Source organism: Rhododendron vialii, chromosome 13a (genome assembly GCF_030253575.1).
Source record: "Rhododendron vialii isolate Sample 1 chromosome 13a, ASM3025357v1".
Classification (NCBI taxonomy): Eukaryota; Viridiplantae; Streptophyta; class Magnoliopsida; order Ericales; family Ericaceae; genus Rhododendron; species Rhododendron vialii.
Window position 1 is genome coordinate 7,836,196 of NC_080569.1, and position 17,926 is coordinate 7,854,121.

The 17,926-nt window shown below is 39.8% G+C and overlaps 1 protein-coding gene across 1 annotated transcript; it reads left to right on the top strand.

Annotated features, from left to right (window-relative positions):
* The first annotated feature begins 4,184 nt into the window (after nt 1–4,184).
* On the top strand, nt 4,185–12,391 carry LOC131313841 (probable LRR receptor-like serine/threonine-protein kinase At3g47570). Its single transcript, XM_058342342.1, has 2 exons — nt 4,185–6,888; nt 11,884–12,391. The coding sequence occupies exons 1-2, from the start codon at nt 4,185–4,187 to the stop codon at nt 12,246–12,248; spliced, it is 3,069 nt and encodes a 1,022-aa protein (XP_058198325.1). The 3' UTR covers nt 12,249–12,391.
* Nucleotides 12,392–17,926: the final 5,535 nt, after the last annotated feature.

Here is a 17,926-nt window from a genome sequence, read left to right on the forward strand (position 1 = left end):
GTCTTCTCTTCTCTTGGGCTGCCTATTTTATAGTCAAGTTTTCTCTCCTCGTTTATTTGCTAATTCATGTGGGAAGCAAACCCCAAAGTAACAAATTGGGTTTTGCTGCTTTTGCACATATTCTGCTTGGTTTGTGCAGTCAATTCAACTCGGTTGTTTAAAGCCTCTGAGTACCTAGTGAGTCCTTGTGTCCACCAATTCCATTGTAACTGCTGAATCTATTGAGTATTAGATTGCTTGGGATTAAACACCCACAACCAACCACCCCCACCCCCCACACACACTAAATTAGCCCTCCAAATTGCCCAATAATGAGTTTAATAAGCAGCACTGTATAGTCTAGAATGTGATTGAGTTTGTTCTAGCTTCAGGAAGACTTTGCTACCCCTGGAGTTCCCTTTGTTCTTGTTTTTAGCCCTATAATTCCTCTCTTCTTTCTATTTTGGTTTGGACGACCTTGTCTAGTACATGGTAGGTTTTTGTGTTGGACTCTCAAGGGTATCCAATATCCCCTTGGTCCATGTTTTTTAGTTTGTTTTTTTCCCAATGAAAAGAAACTTACCAAAACAAACTTGCACTAAAGCTCATTGAGTGGACTCGTGTTGCGCGTCGAGGATTAAACCAAACACTCACACACAAATTGAGAGAAAACTTAACTATTATTGGATCATATGCAATAACATTACAAAAAAAAAAAAAAAAAAAGACTCTCAAGAGGAGCACTCCTTTGAGCTCGACTCCCTTTGGTTATCTCTCACCCTCACCACAAATCTCGCCTTGGCTGAATTCTGATGATGAAACGGTTTTTGATTATTTAATGAAGTGTGGAGAGCCCAATGAACGAGTACCATACAACTAGGGATGTGTGCGTCAAACAAAACTTAGAATGTATAAATGGGCATGAAAACGAAATTTAGCCTTTGTCGTTCCAATGATCTTTGAATCGGTCTCCCTTCGACCAACTTTCATAATTTCATTATTTTAATTGGTTGTTTCCATCATCTTTTAATACAATTGAGACATTATTTATCATTATATAATTGGTCTTAATCCAATTTAAAATAAAAACGATACGAGCATTTTATTGAAAGAATTTGTTTTTCGACCAATTGATGGTAAAATGGTCACGTATTTTGATGTAAACATTATTTTTCATCAGAACCAAATGATCAATTGGGAACCAAGAAACTGGACTTCGCCTATTGTTTTTGGTTTCAGTTTTGGAGCCGATGCTTATAGATTACTTCAGTAAAGTGATTTCTATTGCCCTGCAAAAAATCGTTCGAATGTCTACTTCAAGTGGCATATTTGTGGATTATATTCTTATATCTCATTCTTGCTTCGTGCGAAAACTCTTGCATAACCAAATGAGAATGATATCTTGACACGTCTTTTACTTCAACCTTTTGGCTTGTCACCTGTGCTAGATACAAAGAAAATTTACCCAAAAAGTACCCCCAAAAAAAGCAATCAGTGGTTGAGATTCACTTTGATGATTGGATCCCACACATCAAAGTATATTTCAACAACTAGTAGCTCTTTTTGGGTACTTTCGGGATAAATTTTCATTGTCTCTAGCGTTAATGAACTTGGAAATGATTGAATGTTCTTGCAAAACCTTTTTTTTTAAATTTATTTTTCTCATAGTTTCTTGCGAATCTCATTGTGGCAGAAACAAAACCAAGGGTGGAAAAATCTTTGACAAACTATATAAATGAGGAGAATCTTTGGAGCAGAATCCAACAAAATCTTCCCCAGTTTTCCCAACTCTAAATTGAAGAAACCCTTTCAAATGTCGAAAACCAGATTGCCAACTTTTTCATCTATCTACGCTGCTCCACTTTGGACTCATTTGCTGATTTCAAAGTCAAATTTGGAGCCTTTCACTCTTTGAAACATTACTACTTTTATTGCAAATGGAAGGGCCTTCACCACTACCACTCGCACCTTGAAAAGTCCAAATTGATGAACGTTTCTTCTTTCGGTCCAAAATGGCGGCGGATCTCATGGCCAGTACTGCCCTTGGGTCTATTTGTTTGACCGGACATGCATATTAGAAAAAATTAGTCAATGCCCTTGGGGCGCCACCCTTTCTCTTTCATACATTATGGTAGGACCCAAAGCAAAATATGTGGATCCCACCACAATATATGGTTAAAAAGGGGCATGAGGCACCAGGTGTGGTGCCCCAAGGCCATTGAATAATTAAGCACATATTAGATATTCTCTTTCGGAATCCAACATTTTAAGGGAGCATAATCGTCACTCTTTGAAACAATTGTATTTCCAAAATTACCCTCTTTGAAATGCAATGATGGTTTGTTAAACTCTAAAACTCCAAAATACAAAATGGATTTTGTAATTATTCCCTCTTTTCTTTTTCTGTTTTGTACTTTATGAGAAAATTTTGGAGGGATTCATTGTCTTTTTTAGAGATTTAGTCTACAAATTTTTTTTGGGTCTACAAATTTTTTTTGGATCTTCAAAAATGAACACTACACCTCTATTTTGGAGACCAAATCTCTAAAAAGAACGATGAGTCCCTCCAAGATACCCTCTTAAAGTACAAAACATTGAACAAAAGAGAAGATACATTACAGAATCTCCTCTCAATATATCACATTCATTCTCCATGTTGAAGTTCTAGAGATGGATGGGAGAAAAAGTAAAGAATAGTTGAAATGGAGATGTAAAAAAGGGATATAGAGATTTGCGGTTGGAGATTGGATGAAAAGTAAAATCCTCTAATCTACTTTTTGATCAAAAAATAGTATTTTTATCATCTAAAATGGAGTTTTAGAGGGTATTGGGTTGGAGATGCCCTAATGGAATTTTCCCTTCATTTTCTTCTTTGAATTTGAATACGGTATGAAGGTCAAGAAAGAAAATAACTTTTTTTTTTCCTTGACTAGTCAAAGTGGACAACTTAAGTAACATGCTAGAAAGGAAAAAACGACCAAAATTTTAGGATGGGGGAATACATTGTATAGAATTCAGAGGGATCACATATTTAGTGTTTGGTTAACACTTAGCAGAATAGTATTACGTACGGGTCATATTAAATTGCCATCAGTTACTTTATCGCACAAAGTGGGGAATATTTTTTTTTTTTGCTCGGCAAAGTGGGGAATATGTTATACATGGGGGCTTTATTGCCCAACGAGTGGACGGACTCTCCAATAATTACATACACAATTCTCAACAAAAAATGTGTCGGGTTCGTGGTTTACACATGCACAACACAGGCACCAAATGTACGTAGTTTGGCCAGAATGACCGCTCCATGAGGAAACAACGACTTGCAACTTTCAATTACCCCGCAAAATATCATTTGACTGTCTGCTTTGATTGGCATACTGTATTTGTGGACTATATTCATACATGGTTCTTGCTTAATGTGAAGAACTCTTGCATAACCGATAAAGAATAACATGGAGACACATCTTTTATTTAAACGGTTAAACCCCTTTTGGCCTGGGCGAAACTTGGAAATGATAATCTAGCAAATTTTGATATTGTGCAGTTTTTACAGGCATTGTTTTGCAAAACTCAGAGTGGCAAACAAAACCAATTGTAAAAAAACTTTGACAAATTATTTCAATGAGGAGAGCAAAATTTTCCAATAAAATCTTCCCCGGTTTTTCCAAAGCTAAATTGAAACAACCCTTTCACATGTTGAAAAACAGGGTGCCAACTTTTTTATCTATCTACACTGCTCCACTTTGAACTAATGGAAGGGCCTCCACCAGTACCAGTCGCACTAGCTTTGAAAAGTCCCAATGGATGACCTTTTTGTTTTTTCAGTCCTAAATGGTGGCTGATCTCATGGCCAGTAATGCTTGTTTTGGTGGAAAATGCTAGCCGCCATTATCTCGGCCTATTTGCAAAAACTGTGTTTGAAAAGTAAACAATTTGTATAAAAAACAAAAACAATGAATACAAGTATGTGAGATGTGCATTAGGACTCCTGTTTTTTTTAACGTTCTTCACTCCTTAGCCACCCCGCTCGATGGTTCCCATCAATACACTCCGCGAATAATTACACACGCGTGAGGAATTCACGACGAAAAAAGTTCTCTCTGAATCGCACTTGAATATACATACAAACTAGTCCGTGACAAGTACTACTTGGCTTACATGCGCAACCTCCTCTACCTCTATCCTCTTCCACCAGCCTTGTAAAGATGGAAAAACTAATACCAACAAGCTTCATCCTTGCTTGCATTGCCTTGTTCATAAACCCAACAACTTTAAAACCTTCTTCAGTAGAAGCGGCATTATCAATCGGGAACGAAACTGACAGACTCGCATTGCTTGCCTTTAAAGACAGAATAACACAAGACCCACTCAATCTCATAACCCCATGGAACAACTCCATCCATTACTGCAAATGGAAGGGTGTTTCATGCAGCACCCGGCATCCTGGAAGAGTCACCGTCCTTAATTTAGCAGCCAAGAAGTTGATGGGATCCTTACCTCCTCAGTTGGGAAACCTCAGCTTTCTCAGAGGGATCAATCTCGAAAACAACAGTTTTCAAGGCATGATACCTCAAGAGCTTGGTCGTTTGTCAAGGCTCAAACATCTCAATCTCAATGCCAACGAATTCCAAGGGCAGATCCCAACCAACTTGTCCTATTGTTCTGATATTCAAATCATCGGCTTGAAGCAAAACAATCTAGTTGGAAAAATCCCGGAGGAGCTGAGCTCTTTATCAACAAAGAAACTCAAGGGATTTTATGTAGCCAGCAATGAACTCACCGGAAGCATCCCACACTGGTTAGGAAATGCCTCTTCTCTGGTTCAATTGTCCATGTCAGTAAACTACTTCCAAGGAACCATTCCATCAGAACTAGGAAGGCTATTGAATTTGAAACTCTTTCAGATTGGTTTAAACAATTTAGTGGGGGAGGTTCCTCCTTCTATCTACAATATCTCTTCGCTCCTTCTTTTAGGTCTCAGCTTCAATCGATTTTACGGCAAATTCCCACAAGATATCGGCTTCACTCTTCCCAATCTTCTTGGCCTCTATGTCGGAGGAAACCAGTTCACCGGTCACCTGCCGGTTTCCATATCAAATGCGTCGGGTCTACAAGATTTTTTTGTTGCTGAAAATAATTTTACAGGAACCATGCTTACAAATCTCGGAAGCTTAAAAGATCTAGTAGGGTTCACGGTAGCAAGAAATCAACTAGAGACTGATGAGGCAGAAGGGTTCAGCTTTCTAACTTCTTTAACTAACTGCAGCAACCTCCAGGGGCTGGACATAGGAATGAACAGGTTCAAAGGTGAATTACCCACTTCAATAGCTAATTTTTCAAGTAGTCTACAACTGCTCATTGTACAATTTACCCAGATATCAGGGAGCATACCTGAAGGAATCACAAATCTAATCGGCCTTACACAATTGGTGATTTCTGCAAACTTGATTACCGGTGAAATTCCTGAGGGTATAGGCAAACTTGAAAGACTGGAGGATCTTCGCCTGTTTGATAACAGAATTTCAGGGTCAATTCCTGAAACAATTGGAAACATCACAAAACTACGGCAAATATATTTGTTCGGAAATAACTTGAGTGGACACATTCCTCCTAGTTTGGGAGATTGTAAGCAACTCGAGCTACTATTCCTGTCCGGCAACAACTTAACTGGTTTCATACCAAAGGAAGTTGTAAGCCTTTCTTCTATTAATCTTGCTTTCTATTTGGCCCGTAATTCTCTGACCGGACCCTTGCCCATGGAGGTTGGTAACATGAGCAATCTCGTAAAGCTGGATGTATCAAATAACAGATTGTCCGGAGAAATTCCAAGTACTATCTCCAAGTGTATAATGCTGGAGTCCCTCCGTTTGGGGGATAACTTATTCGGAGGGAGAATTCCTCTGTCTTTGAGCGCTCTAAGGAGCCTTAATTACCTCGATCTTTCCATAAACAAATTGTCTGGTCAAATTCCAGCCTACTTGCAGAATTTCACTCTTCTACAAAGTCTCAATCTATCTTACAATGATCTCGAAGGTGAGGTACCACACGAAGGGGTTTTCAGAAATGTAAGTGCCTTTTCAATTGTTGAGAACAGAAAACTCTGCGGAGGCATAGAGATTTTGGGACTTCCTACTTGTGAAGTTCAAGTAAAACCAAAAAGAGGAACACCTATTGCCATCAAAATAGCAATTCCAGTGGCTCTCTTGTGTTCAGTTCTGTTAGTATTTTTGTTGGGTTGTTTATGCTGGAAGAAGAGATCTGAGAGCAGCCCTTCGACCATGTTTCCCGTGAATGAAAGGTTTAGGCAGGTTTCCTATGCAGAGATTGTCCAAGCAACTAACCAGTTCTCATCATCTAACTTGATTGGTGAGGGACGTTACGGTTCTGTCTATAAAGGGGTTTTGGGTAACGAAGGAACGGTTGTGGCCGTGAAGGTTTTCAAACTTACAGAGAGAGGAGCTGCCAAGAGTTTTATGGCTGAATGCAATACATTGAGAAGTATCCGACACCGGAATCTCATCAAGATAATCACTACATGTTCAAGTATTGATTTTAAAGGGGTGGATTTCAAGGCACTAATTTTCGAGTTCATGCCCAATGGAAACCTTGAGGAGTGGCTGCACCAATGTGAAGGTGATCAGAATGAACACCCTAGAAGTTTAAGTCTAACTCATAGACTTAGTATAGCAATCGATGTCGCATCTGCACTGGAGTATCTTCACCATCATTGTGGAGCAGTGATTGTTCATGGTGATCTGAAGCCAAGTAATATTCTTATTGACAGTGACATGACTGCTCGTGTGGGCGATTTTGGACTGGCAAGGTTTCTATCTGATAGCCTACTCACTATTTCTCAACCTCAAACAAGCTCAATTGGAATAAGAGGAACAGTTGGCTACGTTGCTCCTGGTAACTAAGTTCATCTATCTTCTATTTATATTGATTTTTTTTCCTATCATGTATTTATTGCAAATGTTTACGCATCTATCTTTTATTTTTTTGTTATGAAATGTCAAAAATCATTCCTTATCAAATGTAAATGGATTGAAACTTAACTTGAAGTCTAAAGTCCTGCATCAACTAACATGATTTTGTTGAATAAACATTAAATGCTATCTTTAGTGGGTTTTAAATTTAGAAGTTAGTGGAAAATAAAAGGTCAAGAGGCTTTGTAGCTGAAAGGCCAAGGGGTGCGTTTGGAGTCTTCTACAGAGAGTTATGGCAGTTTTAGCAAGGAAGGGTCAGAATTTATTGTTCTGTTTTAAAGCTGTTTTTTAATACGAATTTTAAGAGTCTTGTTTAGCACTATAAATAGAGTACTATCCGGTTGTAAGTTAGTGGGGAAAGAAATAAAAGAAAGAAAGTTTGATTAGTAAGAAAGAAAGAACTTGTTTTGTTTCTCTTCCTTCCACCGAAATAGTTATCAAATTTCTACAGTTTGGTATCAGAGCCAATGGCGAATGTGACGGGTCAAATGCCGTTACCACGACTAACGAAGGCGAACTACGAGAACTGGAGCATACAAATGAAGGCCTTGCTCGGTGCGCAAGATGCATGGGAGGTAGTTGAAGACGGTTATGAAGAGCCGGCTGCAAACACCAATCAGACGGCGAATCAGCTAAAGGCGTTAAAAGAAACGCGTATGAAAGACAAGATCGCTCTCTACTTCTTGTTCCGAGCTGTTGACGAGTCGGGCTTTGAGAAGATTGCCGGTGCAACTACTTCAAAAGAAGCGTGGGACATTTTAGCAAAAGTGTTCAAAGGTGCCGACCGAGTCAAACAAGTGCGTCTCCAAACTCTTCGTGGCGAGTTGGAGAGCATGAAGATGAAGGAGTCGGAAACTGTATCTGACTACATCACGCGTGTACAAGTCGTGGTGAACCAACTCATTCGTAATGGCGAAGCGTTAACCGATGCGCGAGTTGTGGAGAAGATTTTGAGATCATTAACCGACAATTTTGAGAATGTGGTATGCGCGATAGAAGAGTCAAAGGACCTTGCGACGCTCACAGTCGACGAGCTTGTCAGTTCTCTCGAGGCACATGAACAACGTAAGAAGAAAAAGAAGGAGGAGACACTCGAGCAAGCACTTCATACCAAGGCGTCAATCAAAGACGAAAAGTTACTCTATTCTCAAAACTTTCGAGGTAGAGGTCGTGGCCGTGGAGGTCGTAACAATGGTCGCGGTGGTGGAGGCCGCGGTCGAGGTGAATATGACGAGAAGAAGGGGCAGTCAAGCCAACAAAATTGTCGAGGTAGAGGACGTGGTCGTGGGAGAGGCGGCCGGTCAAATCATTCAAATGTCGAATGCTACAACTGCGGCAAGCATGGGCACTACGCAAAAGAGTGCAAATCAAATATCGAGTGCTATAATTGCGGTAAGTATGGGCACTATGCAAAGGAGTGCTATTCCGAGAAAAAGGTAGAAGAAAACGCGAATCTAGTCGCGGAAGAGGAGACAAGAGAAGATGGTGTACTCTTGATGGCCTACAAAGATACCGTTTCCGATAACGACACAGTATGGTATCTCGATACCGGCGCTAGTAACCACATGTGCGGGCACAAGCACCTATTCAAGGAGATGCGAGAGGTTGAAGATGGACATGTGTCGTTCGGAGACGCGTCAAAGATCCAAGTAAAAGGCCAAGGTACGGTTTACTATTTACAAAAAGGTGGTACGGAAGGGTCAATCGAGAATGTTTATTATGTACCTGATCTTAAGAGCAATATTTTGAGCATGGGTCAACTCATGGAGAAGGGATACTCGGTATTCATGAAAAACTGGGTACTACAATTGAAAGACAATCAAGGGCATCTGGTTGCTCGAGTCGAGATGGGAAGAAATCGGATGTACAAACTGAATTTGAGAATGCGAGAAAAATGTTTGCGAGTCAACGTAGAAGACAAGGCGTTGCTGTGGCATCTCCGTTTTGGTCACTTACATCATGGTGGTCTAAAAAAGTTAGCAAAGAAGAACATGGTGCACGGGCTGCCGGACATGGACTATGAGGGCAAATTTTGTGAAGAATGTGTGCTTGGCAAGCAAGCGAGAACCTCGTTTCAGAAAAAGGCAGAATATCGAGCTAAATATATTCTCGAATTGATTCATACCGACATATGTGGACCAATCACTCCCGAATCTTTCAGCGGTAAAAGGTACTTCATTTCCTTTATCGATGATTTCTCACGAAAAACTTGGGTTTATTTTTTGAAAGAAAAATCCGAGGCATTCGAGGTGTTCAAAAGGTTCAAAGTAATGGTGGAGAAGGCAACTGGCAGACACATCAAAGCCGTACGATCCGATAGAGGCGGTGAGTATACCTCGACGGCTTTTATGGAGTATTGCGAGGAGCAAGGCATAAGGAGATTTCTAACCGCACCATACTCTCCTCAACAAAACGGTGTGGCCGAGAGGAAGAACCGGACTATTCTCGACATGGTTCGATCAATGCTCAAGAGCAAGAAGATGCCGAAGGAATTCTGGGCAGAAGCCGTGCAATGTGCCATCTATGTACAAAATCGATGTCCACATGTGAAGTTAGATGATCAAACACCACAAGAGGCATGGAGCGGACAAAAGCCGACAGTTTCTCATCTCAAAGTGTTCGGTAGTGTGGCTTATGCACACGTACCGGATCAACGAAGAACGAAGCTCGAAGACAAAAGCAAAAGGTATATTTTTATTGGGTATGATGAGAAGACAAAAGGGTACAAGCTACTCGACCCAATAAGCAAGAAGGTGATGGTGAGTCGTGATGTGCGAGTAAATGAAGCAAGCGAGTGGGACTGGAATAATTCGACGGAGGTAATCATCGAAGTTGGAGAATCATCAGTCGTTGCACCAACAAGCATACCAACAAACTCTGAAACTACCGATAACGAAGATGAACCACGACAACCCAAAATGCGAAGTTTGCAAGATTTGTATGATTCGACAAATGAGGTACACCTTGTATGTCTTTTGGCAGATGCTGAAAATATCAGTTTTGAAGAGGCAGTGCGAGACAAGAAGTGGCAAACTGCCATGAACGAGGAGATTAAGGCGATTAACCACAACAACACATGGGAGCTAGCAGAATTGCCGAAAGGAAGTCAGCCTATTGGTGTGAAGTGGGTGTTCAAGAAAAAGATGAATGCTCAAGGCGAGATAGAATGGTACAAGGCGCGACTTGTTGCGAAGGGATACAAGCAAAAGGCAGGAATCGACTATGACGAGGTATTTGCTCCTGTTGCAAGAATGGAGACAATCCGATTACTCATTTCACAAGCTGCTCAATTCAAATGGCCGATATTTCAAATGGATGTCAAGTCGGCATTCTTGAATGGTGTGCTCGAAGAAGATGTCTATATCGAACAACCACCCGGGTACAAGAAAGTCGGAGAAGAGAAGAAGGTGCTAAAATTGAAGAAGGCGCTTTACGGGTTGAAGCAAGCACCGCGGGCATGGAATACACGTATCGATTCTTATTTCAAAGAGAACGGGTTCAAGCAATGTCCCTACGAGCATGCCCTTTACGTAAAGAAGAATGGAGGTAACGTGTTATCTGTTGCTCTTTATGTCGATGATCTCATTTTTATGGGTAACAATGATGAGATGATAGAAGAGTTTAAGGGCACAATGACACGGGAATTTGAGATGACAGATTTGGGCTTGATGAAGTTTTTCCTTGGTTTGGAGGTTAGACAAGCAGAGACGGGTATTTTTATATCACAGGAGACATATGCAAAAGAGATTCTGAAGAAGTACAAGATGACAAATTGCAACCCGGTATCAACACCAATGGAACCAGGTGCAAAACTCTCGAAGTTCGATGGAGGAGAACGTGTCGATGCGAGTAGATACCGGAGTTTGATAGGAAGCCTTCGCTATCTCACATGCACAAGGCCGGATCTTTCATTAAGTGTTGGCATTGTAAGTCGGTTCATGGAGGAGCCGGTTCATTCACATTGGAAGGCGTTGAAGCGTATCCTACGGTACATCCAAGGAACGGTGTCACTCGGGTTGTTCTACTCAAAAGCAGAAGATTACAAATTGGTTGGCTACTCCGACAGCGATTGGTGCGGAGACATAGACGATCGGAAAAGTACCGCGGGATATGTGTTCTTTATGGGAGATACTGCGTTTACTTGGCTTTCAAAGAAGCAACCGATCGTGACGCTCTCGACGTGTGAAGCTGAATATGTGGCGGCATCTTGGTCTGTATGTCATGCGATATGGCTTAGAAATTTGTTGAGCAAGATGGAGCTAAAGCAACTAGGTGCAACCGTGATTCAAGTTGATAACAAATCAGCAATTGAGTTGGCAAAGAATCCAGTGAACCATGAAAGAAGCAAACACATCGACGTTCGTTTTCACTTTATCCGAGATCATGTGAAGGAAGGAAGTGTGGAATTGGTACATGTGGCAAGTCAGGATCAAGCTGCCGATATCTTCACAAAACCGCTACCGAAAGTACTTCTCGATAAATGCAAGAAGATGATTGGCATGAAGGATGGTAGAAGCATTTAAGTTTATGGGGGAGTTTTGTTGAATAAACATTAAATGCTATCTTTAGTGGGTTTTAAATTTAGAAGTTAGTGGAAAATAAAAGGTCAAGAGGCTTTGTAGCTGAAAGGCCAAGGGGTGCGTTTGGAGTCTTCTACAGAGAGTTATGGCAGTTTTAGCAAGGAAGGGTCAGAATTTATTGTTCTGTTTTAAAGCTGTTTTTTAATACGAATTTTAAGAGTCTTGTTTAGCACTATAAATAGAGTACTATCCGGTTGTAAGTTAGTGGGGAAAGAAATAAAAGAAAGAAAGTTTGATTAGTAAGAAAGAAAGAACTTGTTTTGTTTCTCTTCCTTCCACCGAAATAGTTATCAAATTTCTACAGATTTGACATGATTCTTTGTTTTATATACACATAGAGTATGGCATGGGAAGTAAGTCGTCGATTCAGGGAGATGTCTACAGCTTTGGAATCCTCGTACTGGAGATGTTCACAGGAAGGAGACCTACGGATATGATATTCGAGGATGGTTGGAACCTCCATCAGTTTACTAAGGCCGCACTTCCCCAAAGAGTGATGGAGATTGCTGATCCTTCTCTGTTGTCAGAGCTTCCTAGTGTCGATGAAAACATAATGACGGGAAATGAAAAAATAAAGGAGTGTTTGGTTGCAGTGCTAACAATCGGAGCTTCATGCTCAATGGAATCACCCATGGAGCGAATGGACATGAGAGATGTGGTAGCAGAATTGTCTAGAATTAGGACCAAAACTTTTCCCCATTAGCAAACTGTTTGTAATGAAAAAATAATTTTCTCCCTGTTGTTCTACGCAAAAGCAGGAGAGAAAACAGGTAGCCCTTTCCCTATCCATAACCCTTTCCAAGGTGTTTGAAGGTGGGGTTAAATCCCGCGTCTCGGTGGCACATTCAGTTGTTAAATATTTTTGGTCTATGAGACATTATGTAAATTTTTCCAAATTTTTTTTTCCCTGCTTTTCAATCTGAATTGAAAAGCACTTTCGGATGTAATATAAAAAGTCAAATTTGGAGCCTCTATGATTCAAACTTGATATTGGTGCAAAAAGATCATGAGTTATCTTCAAAATGGAGAAGGTGGTATCAATGGATAAGCATTTCATTGCTAATGGAAGGGCCTCCACTAGCACTTTGGAAAGTCTTAATGGATGCACGTTCTTTTTCCATTTCAGTAATGCTTGTTGCCATTTACTAACATGCTTTTTTTAATAATATCAGCCATTGTTATAGGTGTACAAAATTATGCTGGAAAGTGCTAGCCACCATTGTCTCGGCCTATTTGCAAACACTTTTTAAAAAGAAAAGGCAGCAATAGTGAATAAGAACTAGTATGTCCGCTTGCTTGACTACTTACTGAAGATAATAAATGCTAGAGGTGGCAATCTCAATCCATATTTTTTAATCTGTCCAAATCCGCTAACTTATAACCCAATTCAACCCGCCCATATTTTATAATGGGTTTAACCCATATAAACCCACATTCACATGGATTTAAGTGGGTTAAAATGGGATCAATATGGATTAGAATAAAAGACTCACCCCTGCAAAAGAGTGAACTATGGGTAATCTCTCTTGTTTTTTAACGCCTCCTGTACAAGTATGAACTACGGGGTTTTTTGCTAGAAAAAAGATCCGGTACATCCTCACAAATTCTCTCTCTCTCTCTCTCTCTCTCTCTCAGAAATCTCCAAAACCTTGAGTGACATCCGGCACAGAAACCTTGTGAAGATCCTCACTGCTTGCTCAAGTATCAATTTTGAGGGGAATGACTTCAAAGCTTTGGTATACGAGTCCATGCCAAATGGGAGCTCGGAAAACTGGCTGCATCTAGAAGAGGGACCACCACTACCACTCGCACTTTGGAATGTCCTAATGGATAAACGTTTCTTCTTCCAGTCCAAAATGGTGGCGGATCTCATGGCCAGTATCAGCCATGCATTGTTGTAGATGAACCGATTGTCGACTTTGCATTGGGAGGGCCCTTTGTGGCTCCCATCCTCGTCAATGGGTTTTGTACTCTTCTGAGACAATCAGCTTCTCCCAACCCCCGGAATAATTGCCATATCTTTTCTTTTTGTTTTTTTGTCAAGAGAAAATTCGTAGTTGTCAAGTCTGGCATGACTTGTGAATAGGAGGTCTTGTATCTCAGTGTGGGTGAGATCTGTGAGGCTAGCAATTTGAGGTAATCATAGTGAAGAGAAGTGAGTTAGGAGAGAACTCACTTGTAAAGCTTTTTTCTAGAGTTCAAATCAGTTGCTTCGATTGTCCTTCGTGGAGTACTCGAGTTTGGGAAACCACATAAATATTTGTCTTGTGTGTGTTTAGTTTTGATCGATCCTTGCGGCACAACACCAAATTATGGTAGAAAATGCTAGCCCGCCATAATCTCGGCCTATTTACAAAAAACTATGTTTGAAAAGTAAACAAAGTCGTTGAAGTCGTTGAGTCGATCGATTTATTTAAGTTTCTAAGTGTCTTTTAAATTTTCAAGAGTCCTCCTAGTTTTTAGAAAGTCAATTGTCTTTATTTTTCATGAAGTTCTAATATTGGAAATCTAAGTTCATTTTTCCTATGTTGGAAGGATGTTCCAACAAGTCCTATATATATCATTTGCTATGAATGAAATAAGTAGTTTTGAGAAAGCCTTTGGCTTATCTTCTTGTGATGGAATAGCTCCGACCTTGTCTTTATAATTTTTCATTTGATTTGCTCAAATGGATTAATTACGTAGGGTGCTTTTGTTACTCCACATTGAAAAGACGAAACAAGGAGTCTCGTTAGGGAAGACAAGAGTGCCAGAATCATTACGAATTATGCAGTCAATAGTATCCTGGTGTCCAGTGCACTTCAATGTTGCAAAATTTCAGACTTGTATTTTCTACTGAAGTGCGTACAATGGCATTCAGTACAAACAGAAATTTCCATGAATTCTACAGAGTATGGCATGGGCAGTTTGGTGTCAACTCTCGGAGATGTGTACAGCTTTGGAGTTCTCTTGTTGGAGCTTTTCACTGGACGATGACCCACTGATGGTTCATTTGAAGATAATCTGAACCTCCACAACTTCGTCAAAATGGCATTGTCCAGTAAAGTACTGGAGATTGTGGACCGATCAGCTATTCAGATTGCTGAAGATACAGAAAAATTCACTGAAGTTGGATGTTCGACTGACCCAAGAAGTGAACTGAGCGCATACTTGGTTTCGGTTTTTCAAATTGGACTTGGATGCTCATCAGATTCTCCACATGACAGATTAAACATGAGAAATGCCACCATTGAACTGCTTTCCATCAGAGAGACGTTTCTTAGATCTAGAATGCACAAAGAACATATTACGGTTGCGTCCACAATGACAGGTGAAATTTCTGATATAATGTGTGCTATTGGAACTCACCAGCTAAAATCAATTAGCATATGAATCTGATCTATTTGTTTTTAACAGGTCCATAGAGTTCTCAAAGCAAAGTAAAAGCGACGAGTGCAAGTGATGATCAATCAGGAACCCAGAAACTGGACTTTGTTTGTTGGTTTTTTGTTTCAGTTTTGGAGCCGATGCTTATAGTCTACTTCATTGGTTTCTATTAAACCAAACCAAACCGAGCCTTATATGTCTCAATCAATTGGGGTCGGGTACATGAATCTTTTTTCTCCATTAAACTTTGTCAAGGGTCACGTGTTTACTCAAACTCATTAGACTCATATCTTTGCGCACAACAACTTCTAATGTCAATTTAGGTCTTCCCCTCCCGGTAGCATTGCTACGCAAACCTATCTTATCTGCTCTCTTAACTACGGCATCTCCAGATCTACGATAGACTTGCCCAAATCACCTTAGCCTATTTTCTATTGCCCTGCAAGAAATCTTTCGAATGTCTACTGCAAGTGGCTAATTTGTGGATTATATTCATAGATATCTCATTCTTGCTTCATGCGAAAAACTCTCGCATAACCAGTTGAGAATGATATCTTGACATGTCTTTTACTTCAACCTTTTGGCTTGTCACTTGTGAAACTTGGAAATGATTGAATGAGTTTCTTGCAAACTTTTTTTTTTAAATTTATTTTTCTCATAGTTTCTTGCAAATCTCAATGTGGCAGAAACAAAACCAAGGGGTGGAAAAATCTTTGACAAATTATATAAATGAGGAGAATCTTTGGTGCAGAAACTTCCAACAAAATCTTCCCCAGTTTTCCCAACTCTAAATTGAAGAAACCCTTTCAAATGTCGAAAACCAGATTGCCAACTTTTTCATCTATCTACTCTGCTCCACTTTGAACTCATATGCAGATCTGAAAGTCAAATTTGGAGCCTCTTGCCACCACTCACTCTTTATTGGTGCAAAAAAAGATCACGAATTATCTCCCTAAAAAAACAAGAGATGGTATCAATGGATTAGGCACATGAATATGATAGGTACATGTGACTCAATTAGTCAAGTGAAACATCTCCCTAAAAATCATGATTTTTTTTCCCCAATGCATGAAGAAAATATCTTATTGCAAATGGAAGGGAAGGGCCTTCACCACTACCAGTTGCACTTTGAAAAGTCCTGATGGATGAACGTTTCTTCTTTCAGTCCAAAATTGTGGCTGATCTCATGGCCAGTAATGCTTGTTGCTTTGTGTACCAAAACGTTCTAATAGTATCGGCCATTGTTGTGGATGAAGTATGAACCAAATTATGGTGGACAATGCTAGCCGCCGGCCATAATCTCGGCCTCTTTGCAAAAACTGTGTTTGAAAAGTAAACGAAATGTATTACAAAAAAAAGTAGTAACAATTAAGAATATGAGTTTGTGAAATGTGTGTTAGATGGTCAGAGACTCAGAGCCCATCAATTCACTTGGGGTCTATTTGTTTAACTGGATACGCATATTAGGAAAAATTAATCAATGTCCTTGGGCACCGTCACTTGGTGCCCCGAGCTCTTTCTGTACCACACATTGTGGTGGGACCCAAGGCAAAATGTGTAGCTCCCACCACAATGTGTGGTGAAGAAGAGGCCTAAGGCACCACCTGCGGTGCCCTGGGAGCATTGAGTAATTACTTTGCTTATTTGATTAATTACTCTCTCAGTCCCAAAATTTTGGTCCCTCTTTGGGAATCTGACATTTTAAGGAAGCATAACCATCACTCTTTGAAAAAATTGAATTTCCAAAAATTACCCTCTTTGAAATGCAATGATGGCCTGTTAAACTCTAACCAAATTTGCCTCCATTCCTCCATTTTGGAGGAAAAAACCACTCCAACATACACTCCATATTTTCCTCCATTTTGGATGATTGGCTTTCATACTACAAATATGGAGGATGAGAAAAAAAAAATCCTCTAAAACCACTTTTTGAATATAACAATAGAGAAAATATTAGATATGATAGAAAACTAGACAATCATTGGAGAAAAAGTAAAAGAATAGTTGAAATGGAGATGTAAAAGAGGGATATAGAGATTTGTGGTTGGAGATTGGATGAATAGTAAAATCCTCTAAATCAACTTTTTTGTTATAAAATATTCCCTCCATCCCAAATTGTTGGTCCTTTTCTTTTATGGATGTCCCAAAATGAATGTCCATTTTGAAAAGTCCACATAAAAAATTGTGCAACATTACACTTTCATCTACATTAAGTGTGTCATATCAAAGTATAAAGTAGGGGCAAATTGAGAAAATCAATACCAAATATATTTTCCATCATTCTACCCATAAAAACTCGCTTCGCCAAAAGGGGCAAGCAAATTGGGATGAAGGGAGTAGTATTTTGATCATCCAAAATGGAGTTTTAGAGGGCGTTGCGTTGGAGATACCCTAATGAATTTTTCCTTCATTTTCTTGTTTGAATTTGAATATGGGATGAAGGGCAAAAAAGAAAATAACATCAAAAAAAAGAAAAGAAAAGAAAAACTCATACAATGGTTCTGTCTCACCCTCTCTTAATTGGGGGAAGCTCGTCCAGTCTTCCTTAATTATTGTCTAGTTCCAGCCAGTTGACCATTTTCCGGCGAACATCGGTTTTGTTCAATGATCGGATTCGTTCATCTCGTAGATCTCATCGAGACACATAACCATGTCAAAAAATTTGAAAATAATACATAACCACGCTGGATTGGAACCCCTTTCATCCATTTGTCCAAAATAAATATGTTCCAATAGTGTATTGACCGATATCCAATGGACATGATTTTTAACACCATTATGCGTCTCGAAGAGATCTACAAGATGAATAGATCCGATCATTGAACGAAACTGATGTTCGCCGGAATATGGCTGACTAGACAGTAACGAAGACTAGATGGGAGCTTGACCCTTTTAATTGTTCTCTACACGCATCTCCCTCAAATAGACATAAGAAAAAAGGACAAGAAAACAAAGAGGCCATTAAATGAATGGTGGGCACAAGAAAGAAGTTTCCTCAGGACTTGGGAGGGCCAA

Excerpts from the sequence above, each read along its gene's own strand:
- LOC131313841 (XM_058342342.1), top strand. The coding sequence starts at position 4,185 with ATGGAAAAACTAATACCAACAAGCTTCATCCTTGCTTGCATTGCCTTG. Across the intron at positions 6,889-11,883 it reads AGTTGGCTACGTTGCTCCTG|AGTATGGCATGGGAAGTAAG; the intron begins GTAACTAAGTTC and ends ATATACACATAG.